At 36.2% G+C, this 14,854-nt stretch overlaps 2 protein-coding genes and 1 non-coding gene across 4 annotated transcripts; 2 read left to right on the top strand and 1 right to left on the bottom strand.

Annotated features, from left to right (window-relative positions):
* The first annotated feature begins 226 nt into the window (after window positions 1–226).
* On the top strand, window positions 227–7,023 carry LOC110768525 (beta-galactosidase 3). Its single transcript, XM_021972280.2, has 19 exons — window positions 227–616; window positions 723–818; window positions 946–1,058; window positions 1,172–1,238; window positions 1,316–1,408; window positions 1,570–1,713; window positions 2,263–2,351; window positions 2,479–2,584; window positions 2,870–2,957; window positions 3,091–3,209; window positions 3,552–3,716; window positions 4,007–4,185; window positions 4,283–4,392; window positions 4,527–4,636; window positions 5,221–5,331; window positions 5,412–5,525; window positions 5,731–5,933; window positions 6,028–6,364; window positions 6,545–7,023. Exons 1-19 carry the CDS (start codon window positions 443–445, stop codon window positions 6,659–6,661), a joined length of 2,535 nt encoding a protein of 844 aa, XP_021827972.2. The 5' UTR covers window positions 227–442; the 3' UTR covers window positions 6,662–7,023.
* Window positions 7,024–8,951: 1,928 nt separating this feature from the next.
* LOC110768518 (chromatin remodeling protein SHL) lies at window positions 8,952–13,376 on the top strand. 2 transcript variants are annotated; one of them, XM_021972269.2, is made up of 5 exons: window positions 8,952–9,178; window positions 9,289–9,589; window positions 10,412–10,480; window positions 12,173–12,308; window positions 13,018–13,376. In XM_021972269.2, the coding sequence occupies exons 1-5, from the start codon at window positions 9,106–9,108 to the stop codon at window positions 13,042–13,044; spliced, it is 606 nt and encodes a 201-aa protein (XP_021827961.1). In that variant the 5' UTR covers window positions 8,952–9,105; the 3' UTR covers window positions 13,045–13,376. The 2 variants fall into 2 exon arrangements, with proteins under 2 accessions (XP_021827961.1, XP_021827960.1); XM_021972268.2 differs by having other exon boundaries at window positions 8,957–9,178; window positions 9,289–9,634.
* Window positions 13,377–14,246: 870 nt separating this feature from the next.
* Window positions 14,247–14,319, bottom strand: TRNAE-CUC (transfer RNA glutamic acid (anticodon CUC)). Its single transcript has one exon. It is a non-coding gene; the product is annotated as a tRNA-Glu (tRNA).
* Between the last annotated feature and the right edge of the window lie 535 nt (window positions 14,320–14,854).

Here is a 14,854-nt window from a genome sequence, read left to right as displayed (position 1 = left end):
TGCATGTGTCTCCTTGACAACGACAAGCATATAAATTAAGATTGGTTTTTGGAGGGAAACAGAATCACGGGATACTAAAATTGTTTTTGGAGGGAAGCCATGTACTATTGGTTTGCATTTTGGCTTTTGGCCATAAGCAAAGATTTGTTTGTGACAAAATTAAAATTGATTGAAAACACAAAACAGAAATTGCAGATTACATCAACTTCTGCTTTTGGTCTTTTGCCCAAATGTCCTAGCCTTCTTGTTTTTGTGTTTGTCTTCCCCATATTACTGTTCTTGAGCCAACTGTCAATGTGCCTGTGTATATCAATAATTTGATTGAAGACAAAATGAACTCTACCTTTGCTGCTCAATAGTGACCACATTTCAAACTCCACTTTCCCAAATTCCACATTTCTCTCTCTCTCTCTCTCTCTCTCTCTGGGTGTGTGAGAGAAGAATGGGAGCTTCTAGCTCAGCTTGGAGTTGGGTTCTACTCTGCATAGTGTGGTGGTCTCTAAGTCTTGAGCTGGCACAGTGCAATGTTGTGTATGATAGGAAGGCTCTTATCATTGATGGGCAGAGGAGAATTCTCTTTTCTGGCTCCATTCACTATCCCAGAAGTACTCCTGAGGTATCACTTTCCAAATTCCAGTTCCATATTTTCTAACCAAATCTGGTTTTCCTATGCAAAATTCCCATGACCCTTTAGCTAATGGGACATGGAAAATGAAATGCAGATGTGGGAAGGTCTTATTCAGAAGGCCAAAGATGGTGGCTTGGATGCCATAGACACCTATGTGTTTTGGAATCTTCATGAACCTTCTCCTGGCAATGTATTATGTTTTCTCTTAAGTTCTTTACTTGTTCTTTGTTTTCTCCTTCCTATAAGTTGCATTTTGTCCACATTATCCCTTTCTTTCTTTTCATGATTTTTTATCTTCAAAAATTTTCGCATTGTAGTATAATTTTGAGGGGAGGTATGATTTGGCTCGGTTCATAAAGACGGTCCACAAGGCAGGGCTTTATGTGCATCTTCGCATTGGGCCTTATATTTGCTCAGAATGGAATTTTGGGTAATGAGCATTTTTCCTGAGCCACAAAGCTGAAACTTTGATGGGTTTATGCTCTTAACTTCTTCACATTCATTTCTTTGATGATCTTTGCTTGGTACTTTTATTTTCTGTAGGGGGTTTCCAGTTTGGCTAAAGTATGTTCCAGGCATTAGCTTCAGAACAGATAATGAGCCTTTCAAGGTTTGTCCATGTGAAGATTTAAGCTTTCAATCGATTTTGTGAATTAATGAAGTAATTTGCTTATGTTGGTGTTGCAGTCAGCGATGCAAAAATTTACCCAGAAAATTGTCCAACTGATGAAGGATGAAAAGTTATTTGAGTCACAAGGTGGCCCCATTATTCTTTCTCAGGTAAACTTCTGTCACCAATTTTCACTGCTGTGTAATTTCTAGGAGCTTCGTTTCGAGCACTTCTAGTTACAGGTTTCTCACTTTACACCAGTTTCAGATTTGATAGACGAGAAAAATGAAAAGAACAAAAGAAATTGTATTGTTAATGTACTTTTGTGCAGATTGAGAATGAATATGAGCCAGAAAGCAAGGCTTTTGGGGCTTCTGGTTATGGATACATGGCTTGGGCTGCAAAGATGGCTGTTGGAATGGGTACTGGGGTCCCATGGGTGATGTGCAAGGAACAGGATGCTCCAGACCCAGTGGTAAGCAAACTAGTCTACACCACTGAAATGTCTTAGTACCTATTCTATGCATATATCTTTGGAAAATAAATAACTCACGTTCAACTATCATTCTTGTCTCCTTGTTATTTATTTATTTATTATTTATTTAACCATCAAGCATCCCGCGATTTACACTTATATTGGCCAATTTCACTAATTTAACCACTGGAAATGGAGAAATATTTTTGTGTGTGGTGTAACTAATCCACGTGTTATAATATGGGAGGACGGCAAGGTTGATATTTTTTTTTGTTGATAAAAGACAAGGTTGATACTTTAGGCACCCAGGGGGTGCCTAAATTATGAAAAAGAATTAAAATTGTGCACTTTTTTTTAATCATTGGGGGAGGGGGAATTCGAACTTGGACCTCTTCCAACCTTGGGAAGAGAAAGAAGTACTGCTAGATCAAGAGCTGGTTGATATGAAAATAAATGCACTTATATGTCAGAAACTGCTTAAAATTTTACTGAGCTAATTTATTGCTAGCAAGTCTAATTTACTTTGAATTCTTTAAATCCTGTTTACAGATAAACACTTGCAATGGTTTCTATTGCGACTATTTTTCCCCAAACAGAGTGTACAAACCCACACTATGGACTGAGGCTTGGACTGGCTGGTAAGTTCGAAGTTGCTAAAACAAATGGGAGGGAAGGATCGACCCGTTCAGTATAATTCTACATCTATCTTTGCTCTGAGAACCTGCTGCAAGAAAAGTAGATTTACATTTTTCTGTGTTCTTAAAGGTTTACAGAATTTGGTGGCCCAGTTTACCAGCGACCAGTTGAAGATTTGGCATATGCAGTTGCCAGATTCATTCAAAAAGGAGGCTCCTTCGTAAATTATTACATGGTCAGTAAATTCATTCTAACAAGAGTCTCCAATAAGCCATTTCTGTATGTTATTATCTAGAGGACAAAAGTTAGGTATGAAAACCTTGTACCAGATGTAAAAACTTAATTTGTAGTGACAATTCTAGAAGCCTGCATACCTTCTTTACTTATACAACATTTCTGCAATCATATGAAACATTATTTAGGGAAAGATATAAAATTCAAGGGTTAGTTTTGAACTGGTAACAGCTAGCTAACTGCATGGAGGAATAAATGAGCTAAACTTCTAAATCATTACATGCAGTACCATGGAGGAACCAATTTTGGGAGAACTGCTGGAGGCCCTTTTATTACTACCAGCTATGACTATGATGCTCCCGTTGATGAATATGGTGAGAAAATTGACCCCATGTCTGCGCAACGGCTTTCAAAATTTTTAACGTAGTGTAATCTTTCTTTGTAGGTATATCTTAAGGTGTAAATAATTATTGGTTGCAGCCTTCTAACTCATAGCTGTAATGACAGGTTTGATCAGGCAACCTAAGTATGGCCACTTAAAGGAACTCCATAAGGCTGTTAAGTTATGTGAGCCAGCTCTGCTAAATGCTGACCCTACTGTCACATCCTTAGGGAGCTATGGACAGGTTTGTTGGTTTATTTAAAGAGTCAGTGTGTAAGTAAGAATCATATCACTTTGTATTTTCTATAGTAGAATCAGCATACTTTAAAAAATAAAAACTAAAAGTAACTTCATCTTCTACATATTAGTTAAATAAGAAACCTATCAAAAGGTCAAAAGATCTCTATGTTGAATCAAACTTATTCAAGAAATTTATGAACTAGGCTTAACAAATTCTTTACAGTAGTTTCAAAAGAAAATTTTCCTTGAAGATTCTTTCAAATCAAATTCAACCAAATTGATGTTTTTGCTAGTTAGGACATATGGAAGTGCATGCTTGTTAAACCAGATTTGATACAAATTCCAGGCACATGTATTCTCTTTCAAGTCAGGAGTTTGTGCAGCTTTTCTCTCAAACTACAATACAAAGTCAGCTGCAACGGTGACTTTCAACAACATGAACTTTCACCTTCCCCCTTGGTCCATCAGCATCCTTCCAGATTGCAAAAATGTTGTATTCAACACTGCTCGAGTAAGTGACATCAAGAATGCTAATTTGGAATGCTAATATAATGGTTTTATTTGTCATTTCTATTTTCCACAAGTTTGTCAGATATTGTACCATAAAAGGAAAGCCATATGCCTTCTCCAACAAGATTGAAACACACTCTTTCCCGAAATAATTTTCAGCTCAGATAGATTTTTCCTCAATGAATTACCTCAAACATTAGGATAGCTGTACAGTTCTGTGTAGTTTCATTCCACTTTAGTATAGTGTATAAACAGAAATGATAAACAGATATTCATGCATTTCCATTGCAGGTGGGAGTTCAGACATCCCAAACACAACTTTTGCACACTAACTCTGAGTTGCACTCATGGGAAATCTTCAACGAAGACATTTCTTCAGTGGCTGGTGATACAACAATCACGGTCATTGGCCTCTTAGATCAGTTGAACATCACTAGAGACTCCAGTGATTATTTGTGGTACACAACCAGGTTAGATAAAACCACTAAAATGTTTTATACTCAACATATCTTTGAAATTGTAAGTCCTATTATCAAAATTAATTTACCAATAACTTGATGTTTATAGCGTCGACATAAGTCCATCAGAATCATTTCTGCATGGAGACCAGCATCCCAGTCTAACCGTGCAGTCAGCCGGAGATGCTCTGCATGTTTTTATCAATGACCAGCTCTCAGGTAAATTGTTGATAATCTTGTGTTTAGATAATTGCACCAGCTAGTTACTGATGTGAAGGCAAATAGTTCCCTGAGTCTGTTTAAAAGAAATATTTCCTTGATATTTAAGTGTTGGTGATGTGCTCTAATGATAGGATCGGCTTACGGGACTAGGGAATACAGGAGATTCACTTTTACAGGAAATGTCAACCTGCATGCTGGACTGAATAAAATTTCACTTCTCAGTATAGCTGTTGGATTGGCGGTTAGTTCTTTAATTTCCATTTTTGTTAACTTCCAATACTTAGTTTACAAAAACAATTTTGTTGTTGGATATTATGTCTCAGCTACCTATAATGTGGCTTGATTAGTATTGTAACGTTCTACTTGGATTAGAAGTTTTGATTTGTTGTCTGTAAGTACTCTTGTATCTTTGTAATGTGTCTATGGTTTATATAGCGGACTATCTACCTCCATGGATGTACACAGAGTTTCTCTAAATACTTTAAATTTTATCTCTAGTGTGTGCAATCTATTTTGTGATATGCTAGCATAACTGCATTCATGCCATCTAGTAGTATCATGAAGTAAAGATATTATATCCCGGAGGCTAGCAGCTTATGCTAAGACCCTTGGGGAAGGTTTTGGATTTGGAATAAGTAAAAGGTTTTCTCTAGATGTGTCATAGGCACTTGAAACTTCTATTTACTTATGTCGAAACATTATGAATTTTTGCTTATATTGATCTCTCTCTCTAAAAAGATTGAATCCCGTCTTATATTTTCTTGTCATATTTCACTTCTTTTATTGAATTTTAACTGAACTACTTTCTGCTTGATGTCGTCAAAGAACAATGGTCCTCATTTTGAGACGCGGAGCACAGGGGTGCTGGGACCAGTTGTTCTACATGGACTAGACCAAGGAAAGAGAGATTTATCATGGCAGAAATGGTCATACAAGGTCTACAATACATTTATTAAACTTTGGTGACATACTTGTATGGCCAAGGAGCCCCAACTTACTATTGTTTCTTTATACAGGTTGGGCTAAAAGGAGAAGACATGAATCTGGGTGCTCTACATTCCATCTCGGCAGTGGATTGGATGAAGGGGTCCTTAGTGGCACAAATACAGCAGCCGCTGACATGGTATAAGGTATGGAAATGCTCCTTCAAACATTGAAGCTCGACTAGAATGGTTTTTGTTTCTTATTTCCTTTGTTTATATCTAAGAATTCAACTGAGGGTTGGAGGGTGAATTGGAGTTGGTTCAGTCTCCAACAGCAGCTTAGATTCATTTCAAAGCCCCCTTAGAACCATTGAGCATTGTTGGTAACAGACAGCTCTGGTTGAACCCTCAGGCCAATTTTGATGCACCAAAAGGAGATGACCCCTTGGCTTTGGACATGGGGAGTATGGGGAAGGGTCAAGTATGGATCAATGGGCAGAGCATTGGAAGATACTGGACTACTTATGCTACCGGCAACTGCAGCGAATGCGCTTATTCTGGTACATTCAGGCCTAAGAATTGCCAATTTGGTTGCCAGCATCCAACTCAACAATGGTGCAAACTTCTTACACAACTTATTCATAAACCAATTTGGACAACACAATAAGAACCACTTTAATTATCCATCTTTGTTATGCTATGGTTTCAGGTACCACGTTCCTCGGTCTTTCCTAAAGCCGTCTAACAACCTATTGGTAGTTTTTGAGGAGATTGGTGGTGATGTATCAAGGATTGGTCTAGTAAAAAAATCAGTGACAAGTGTTTGTGCTGAGGTTTCTGAAAACCACCCTCACTTCAGGAATTGGCAAACTGAGAGCCATGGCCAACTGGAAGAGCAAAATAAGCCCGAAATTAGCCTACACTGTACAGAGGGACACTCCATTTCTGCCATTAAATTTTCAAGCTTTGGAACTCCATCTGGAAGCTGTGGAACTTTTCAGCATGGTGCCTGTCATGCTCCAAACTCAAATGCTGTCCTGGAAAAGGTACTTCTCAGAATGCTCCTAATTTGCTGCAGAAAAAAGCGTTAAATTTTTTTTCAATTAAACAATATGGTTTTCAACCTAATCTAGATAATATAATAATATTCCAACAACACATTCTGAATTAAAGAATAAGTTCTTATTTTCTTTGCATCTTTTTTCCTGATGTCTGTCTTCTTACAGGAGTGCATAGGTAAGCAGAATTGTTCAGTGACCATATCAAGTACCAACTTTGGCAAGGACCCATGTCCAAGCAAACTGAAGAAGTTGTCTGTGGAAGCTGTTTGTGCCCCTATATAAGTACTTAAATTGCCACAAGTTGAAGGGTTTAAGAGGAAGTTGAGAAAATCTAATTCCATAAAAAGAAAGAAATTGGATCAGCAACAGAGCAATTTGTTAGCAGCAAAATATAGAATGTCACATTTTTATTTATGGAAACGTAAGTATCGTCTATGGTTGTAACTTGTAAGTGTAATTAGGTCCAAAATCGCAATTCAATTCAACCTATATGACCAACATTGTCGTTTCCACTTGTAGTCAGATTACCAATTTTCTGAAACTAGGCAATGGATGTTTTTTGATACAAGTGATATTGACGGAGGACGGAATTGAATCTAGGACCTTGGGTGTGTTAATGGGCATCTATTGGTCCCCATTGCTTCTTTCTTTCTCTTTTTGGCCTATATAAATTGAATCGTGAAGAAACATACGCACACTCAAGACAATATACATATGTAAACAACTTCACACAATGTCTTTTAATGGGCTAGACTAATTTACAGATGATAATCTGATAGAGTCCTAACTATTAAGAAGTTTAACATATGCTAACTTGAATATCCACACTTGATAGGCAGCTTTAATCCATATTTCTAAGAAGTTAAGTCACTAAGGGTTCATTTGGATGTGATTCTTGATAGGCCAAAAAGCACTTCTATGTAGAAGGATTCTCTATATAATCACTTTAAGTGGTTTCAGAATCACTCTCAGACGAGTCCTAAGGAATTCCATAGGCCCCAACATTTGAAATCTGAAATTCATTTAATAAACTTATATCTGTAATCAACGTAAGCCCACAAAATTAAACTTGGATAATAAATGATTGGTAGCTCAAGTAATTCAGAGCAATTACCCTTGTACCTACAATATTTAATCCACTCATAGGACTGCCACGCGTAATAAGGATTTAATCAGACGAAACGTGATTAAATGGGAATAGCAAAACATTGACATGTCCCTGTGACCAAGGTCTAAAATATCGATGATTTCAGAAATATCGGTAGTCTAAAAACATGGAAATTTCGATGGAAATATCGGGATATTATCGATATCGATAAAAATTGAATAAAAAACATGGAAATTGTAAGAAAATCTTGGAAATTTTTCTTGAAACTTTGGAGGATGTTTATTTAGTCAATTATCTATTACTTTATCACAAAAAATTGGAAGTAAATGCATTGCATGATGGGTTTAACTGATTTAAGTTGATTATATAGCGAGATGACAAACACTTCGAGTGTAGAAAATATGTAGTAATAAATGAAAGAAGATTAAGCACACCATTATCATTTATTTATAATGATTTACTACAATATTTTATATTTTATACATTGCATGGTAAGATACATGAGTGACTTAGTACCACATAGAGTTCCTATAAGGTTCAAATTTGAGTTATTTACACTAACACCTCCTGAGGTTTTCGGCTTCTTCACAAAACTCCTTGAGGTTTTAGAAATTACAAGAACTCCTCTTGAGGTTTTAAATTGTTTTCACAAAACTCATTTTCATTGATTTTTCATCCAAAGATTGATGATTTTATAAAAAAAAAACTCTCCAAATGGCCTTTGATATTAGATTACATATACTTCATTGAGGTTAATTTTGTCATTTGCATAAGTTTTTTTTTCTCAATAAAATCATCAATTTTGGGACAAACAATCAATGAAAAGGAGTTTTGTGAAAACAAATTGAAACCTAGGGGATGAGTGTTCATGTAATTTTTGAGACCTAAGGGGGTTTTGTGAAAATACAATAAACCTTAGGGGGTGTTAGTGTAAATAAATATTTAAAATTTTCATTATCTTCATCATCTCGACATTATCGATATTATAGCAATATTTTAGTCAAATATTACTGAAGTGTGAGAGAAATTATCGACATCAATATTGTTCGATATTATCGATATTTATACGATATGTGTATGGATACGTTTCTAAATATCATTAATTCAAAAAAACAATAATACTTTAAATATTTTGTTGATATTATCGATATTTTGGACTATGTGCGTCACATCCAAGTTCTTCTCGTATTTGAGAGTGAACAAAAACAAATTACATGTTCCAAAAAGTCAAGAAAGAAAAGACCCCAGTCAACACGCTGTCATTATTATAATACTATGTTAGATATATACACGCACGACAACCGGTGGTAGATGCGATCAAATACGTTAAAAAAGGCGCGTAAAGAAAGCTATTATCTACTGTGCCCGCCTCTACCCTACAACCAAAAAGTCCTCCTATACGTACGAACAATCCCATCACCACCACTCGAAAAATTAATTAAATAATATTGGACTCTACGTGGAATTGCACGAATCATATAATTTTCGCTTATTTTTTAATTAAATTCTGAGTTGTTTTCAATTTCAATTCAAAAAAATTCCAAATTCCAGATTCTTCCAAATCTCTCTGTTTGGTTTTGGCCGATGAGTTTGTGAAAATCTCTACAAACGATTCGCCATGGCCAAACCAAAAGCTGCGAGACGAACACTCGACTCTTACACTGTCAAGCACATCAACAAGACCGTCAGAGGTAGTTTCTAGAAAAAAAATCAAATTCGAATTTTCAATTCACTGTAAATTTTGATTTTGATTTTGATTTTTCTTTCTCTCTGTCCCTGTCTCTGTCTCTGTGGCGATCAGCTGGGGACTGCGTGCTGATGCGGCCGTCGGATTCCGGGAAACCGTCGTACGTGGCGAAAATCGAGCGGATCGAGGCGGACAGCCGCGGCTCCAACGTGAAGGTGCACGTGCGCTGGTACTATCGGCCGGAGGAGTCGATCGGCGGCCGGCGACAGTTTCACGGCTCCAAGGAGGTGTTTCTCTCCGATCACCACGACGTTCAGAGCGCCGACACCATCGAGGCTAAGTGTACGGTGCACACCTTCAAGAGCTATACCAAGCTCGACGCTGTTGGGAACGACGACTTCTTCTGTCGTTTCGAGTATAATTCCTCAACCGGAGCTTTCAATCCCGACCGTGTCGCTGTGTACATTTCTCCTTTTCTCACTAAGCTCATCGTTTTTTACTATTTTGACTAAAATTGGCTGAATTGAAGTGAACTGGCGATTGAGGTGTTCTTGAATTCAACTTTTATTTGGTGTTTGTTAGTGATTTTGTGCTTCAGTTATGTGCTCTCCTTAGTATTCTATTGAATTGAATGTAAAAGCATGGGACTTTAGCTAACTCTTTATAGTTTATTCCATGCAATTTAGAAACTTAGGCTCTTCTGATAAAGAATAGGACAATGAAGTGAATGAGATGAAATACGCTAGAGGTGAGAAAGAAATGAAGGAGAATACGTAAAACCAAAACTAAAACCTAAAACCTTTTTAAATTCTTTTGGGGTTTTTGGTTTTATCTGTTGTGCAAACTATGCTATATATATACATATATATATATATCTTCTCTTCATGGTGCCACATTGGTTTCTCACTTTCCTGTTAGTTTTGCCCCTTTCTGTTAAACAATGGAACTTTATGCTCAAGTTTTCATTTTCCCTCCTTCAGTTATATATCTGTGCATACTTGCTTTTTGAGTTTGGTGAATTATAACTAAAATATATTTGAGCCTTGAACTTAAGTTCCCATAATTTCATTCGTTATATAGGTTTCCCCCAATTTTATTTTATTGATGAGAACCATTTGTTTGACTTTTGTGAATAACAAGCTGATGTTGTTTCAACCTTGGGGTTGGGGATAACTGATATTGGGTAATTTCACTTGAGCAGTTCTTGCTTATCACAGTTTCTATTTTCATGTGGCAGGTATTGCAAGTGTGAGATGCCTTACAACCCTGATGACCTTATGGTTCAGTGTGAAGGTTGTAGTGATTGGTAAGTTAGATGTTCAGCTATTCAATCATTTGTGCCCCTCCAGCACTTTTGCCTCAGGAATGGTAGATTAAATTTTTTATGATAAAGTTGAAAAGCTGCTTCTTCTTCTGAATATTTCGTATAGCTCTAGACAAATTTTTATTGATTAGTTTTTTAGTTTAGGTGTGCATGCAGTTGTTATCGATGACAATGAAACTTTACTATTTTCCATTACTATTTCTCTAAGATTATGACTTTGTACCTTTTATGCATTTCCCAGAGACCTTTCTGACTTTGATTAAGCCATACTTGTCTGGACATTGTGTATGTGCCTTATTAATTATTTAATTATGTCACTTTCTGTTTTTATCAGTGGGGTATAGCATTTTTGCTAGATAGATTATGTGCAGAATGACTTCACATATTTCTAATTTTCTTGCGAATATAATTCAAAAAGACTGAGGAACCAACCTCATTCTGAAGTCCCTCTGGTTTCATTTCTTTAATCATTTTATTTAGTTTTCATTTGGATGGTCTTTTATAATAGTATATTTCCAACACAATAAAACTGCTGAGAAACAAGTTTCCAAAAACCTTTTTCTTTCGAAACACTTATTACAGCTGTGGAGGATTGATTATTATAGCTGTGCATGATTAATCAATACATGTTTGTACAAAAATATTGCACACTGAGGGTTTTATACGTAACAATGTGGCAGGTAATTTATGGCAAGTGAATGTACTCTATATATGGAGACATGATGTTTGCAATAGTGGAAAGAGAGAAATCTAAACATCTGTTAGTGGTTGTAGATTAGGAAGTTATTTCAGGAGAGGATATGTTTCATGTATGCTTTAGTAACTTGTACAGCAGAAGTATTCATCTAGAAAATCAAGATAAGAGTAAATTCAGAGGCATGAATGGCGGTAATTTACATGATATTAGATGTCAGAAAATGGATTATTAAATATCAAGTTAAATTCGTTTAAAAAAATATATTAAGTTAAATTAAGCTTGGGAAAAACTAGGTTGGGGTGGTATCTCACCATCTAGTATACCTCTAAGGCTTTTATAAAAGGACTGTATCCAGTTCATAGAAGTTGGCAGAGTTCAAATCATTCTTCTACTTGGCAGGTACGTGTTGATGAAATTGTGTTGGTGACTCTGCATCTGAATTCAAACATGCATGGGCGAGGTGCCTTCAAAGATTTAATCATCATGTAAATAATTATGAGCAACTGTTTAAATGTGAATCAGCTAGGCATTATTGTCTAATTGTGCACTGAATGGAGTCTTGAAGTGCTTCTAAGTCCAAAGAAGTTTACCATTTAAAGAAGCACTAAAAATTAAAAGTGTTGCTTTACCCTTTTCTGTATGGGTAAATTTCTGCAAACGCGTCCTAAATTCCCAATGTTGTTCATGGAATGAGCAGAAATTTTGCTGCTAAGTGTATATCCTTGTGCTGGTGTGCCTTGGGAATTAGTTGTGTTTCTAAGCTACTGCTTTCAGCAGCTCCTGAGGTTGACGTTTGAGGCTATTTCTTGGGAATAGTAAAAGAAGTAAATTAAAGGCATCGAGGCGTGGAATGCTTATGCCTTCATATGCCTTTTCATAATTCATATTCACTTTGTCTATTTTCATGTTTACTTTCTCCATCTTTCCAGTCCTTTTATAAAACAGATGAAATCTTCATTTTACTGCATTTGATTCAGGTTTCATCCTGCTTGTATAGACATGAATGCAGAGGAGGCTAAAAGACTTGACCACTTCTTCTGTGAAGGCTGTTCTTCCGAGGGTCAAAAGAAATTGCAGAATTCCCATACTGCTTCCAAACACCCTGATACAAAGGTACTCCTTTTTTTCTTTAGTGTTGGATAAATTTGAACTAGGTTTGTCATTGTGCTTCTTGGTTACTTGTGGACTCTATCCTGTCATCTGGAAATTGGCAGGTTATTGGGTATGTTTCATTTTTATATCTACCAATTAGAATTATTAACTTCTGTAATAGTTTATTTACTTCTCATTCTATCCATTATTATTCGATCCCAAGACATGGGTGTGATACATATATAGTCTCACTTTTAAAATCAGTTTTTTAAATGCCACGTTATCCCAGTCTCCCAGAGAACCAGTAAAAAGGGGAAAAGAATTGAATCGAAAGAACTCATTATAAATTTCCCGGACAAGCTTGTATGCATCGTGCAAGGAACTTCATTTAACAGGCAATCAGGAAGTGTAATGCCAATGCAAAAGATTCCGATGTGTTTGCATATAGGTTCATTAATTTGTGCTAGTTTATATGAATGGAAAAGCGTAAATATTTGTTATGAGGTAAAAAAGTGTATAGAAATGCAGGTAATTTATTTTTTACGAGAAGATATAGTGGGTTATATGTAAAACTTAGATATCAAAAGAACCAACAATGAGTGTATCATTGATATTTGTTGGGTCTAGCATCCCCTGTAAGCAAATGAGCATAATCTGTGTATATAGTGAATATGAACTCACTGCCCTTAGTTACTAGTATTCCTTGACTTTCACTAATGCTGTCTTTCAGGTGGATACAAAACGGCGTCGGAGGTGATATTGTATATAAATCAATCTGATGAACTAGAGGTTCTCTTGTTCGGATCTTTGTTAGGGCTTAAGCAAACACGGAGGCATATCTGCACCACAAGTTGTGTGTATTTATGAGTTAATGGGAAGACGAAAACCAGCTCGAAAACCTTTATGGTGTCTATTTGGTTAGAGGTATCTCCCCGGTCTCTTTTAAAGGTCGAGGATGTGTTTGGTTGTGTGTAATTATATGTAATTTAGATTCTCTCCCTCACTCTCCCTTTCCCCTAGGATTGTGAATAATCCCAAAGTATTTTGCCAGTTACCACAGTAGCAATAGATAGAGGCTTTTCACGCTAATCTATTTCACTTTGGTATATATTGTTTGGGTCCTCTTGCTAGACCTAGATGCAGCATTAAGAAGTTGGATACTATTTCTGTTTTTTTTTTCCTTCTGCAAATGTATATAATGTCTCAAGAGTTTGTTCCTTCTACAATTCGATTCTTTCTTTTCGGTTCTCCCAATAGAATTCTATAGTGAGAGCCTTAACTAAGGCCCTTAGATGAGACTCTATCTCTTAACCGATAGATGAAATTGGTTAGTTTTATCCAACGAGATAGGGCCTCATCTAATGACTCAGTTCTCCCAATATGGTGGATCCTCCAAATCTAATTAAGCAAGGGACATGGGCCTTGTTAAAATATCTACAATAGATCTTTGCACATCGTATTGGGGGGGTAAACCAAATAAAAGCAAAAGAAAATCTCTATTCTAAAGCATGGGACATGCTTCTGTTATGATTCTCTACGTACACATGATGGCCGCGTTTGCTGCGGTTTCTGTTGGTGTTTGCCGGGTGCACTCTGGCTATGCTGGCAAGAATTTATTAAGGTCAAGAATTTATTAAGGTGATGAAATAATTTCACGTGGTATAACCAATCAACTCATGTTATAACACGTGATTTTATTATGAGTACTACATAAAACATGAACCTGACATTCACCCATAGAACATAGTGATTTTGTTATATCAAAAGGATGAAGGCGCCCATGTAAGGACAAGTCTGTGATATGCGGATAAAAGGGATGACTCAACTATTAAGTAGTGTTCAATTGAAATTTTTAGACCCTATTAAGGGATAGAATTAAAGAGTGGTCCAAGTTTCATTCCCTCCAACGTGTCCAAAAAAAAAAATTGCCGCAAAAAGAAACAAAATCGCAAAAAATAATTCCGTTGCCGGGACTTGAACCCGGGTCTCTCGGGTGAGAGCCGAGTATCCTGACCAACTAGACTACAACGGATGTTGGGAATAAGTGCAGCTTAAAACTATAAATAGAGTAAGGAATCATCATGATTATAACACAAAAGCCAGGTTCTGAAATTCCAACTACGATCAATCATACCTTCTAAATAATATATAACCAAAATTAAATACGATTTTGTCTTTTTAGTTATTTATTTTCATTATTTTGATCTCTAGAATATATGCATAAAGGAATAATTCTTGTCAAACAAAAAAGGCTTCTCTAGAATATGATGTATAAAGGAATATATGATCACAAACTCATTATTCTTTTTCTTATATTCAACAATTGCGTCCAACTTCGTAATTAAATTCATTATTCTTTTTAATATTCTGAATGTTTATTTAAAGGAAAAGTGTTATTGTGCATAACATGTTTTTTCTTCTGCAGTACAAATTGAACCCCAGGTAACTCAAACTTCAACTTGAGAGAGATTATGGATATAGAAGCTAAAAGCTACCGCAGGAAGATGGAGTAATTATCTCATCTGTGACAAAGCTGAAGGCTAAACGAATAAAATTGGCATTCATAA

Source organism: Prunus avium, chromosome 8 (genome assembly GCF_965620075.1).
Source record: "Prunus avium chromosome 8, drPruAviu1.hap1.1, whole genome shotgun sequence".
NCBI classification, from domain to species: domain Eukaryota; kingdom Viridiplantae; phylum Streptophyta; class Magnoliopsida; order Rosales; family Rosaceae; genus Prunus; species Prunus avium.
The sequence above is the reverse complement of the archived record's forward strand: the minus strand, read 5'-3'. Positions and strand labels throughout refer to the sequence as shown.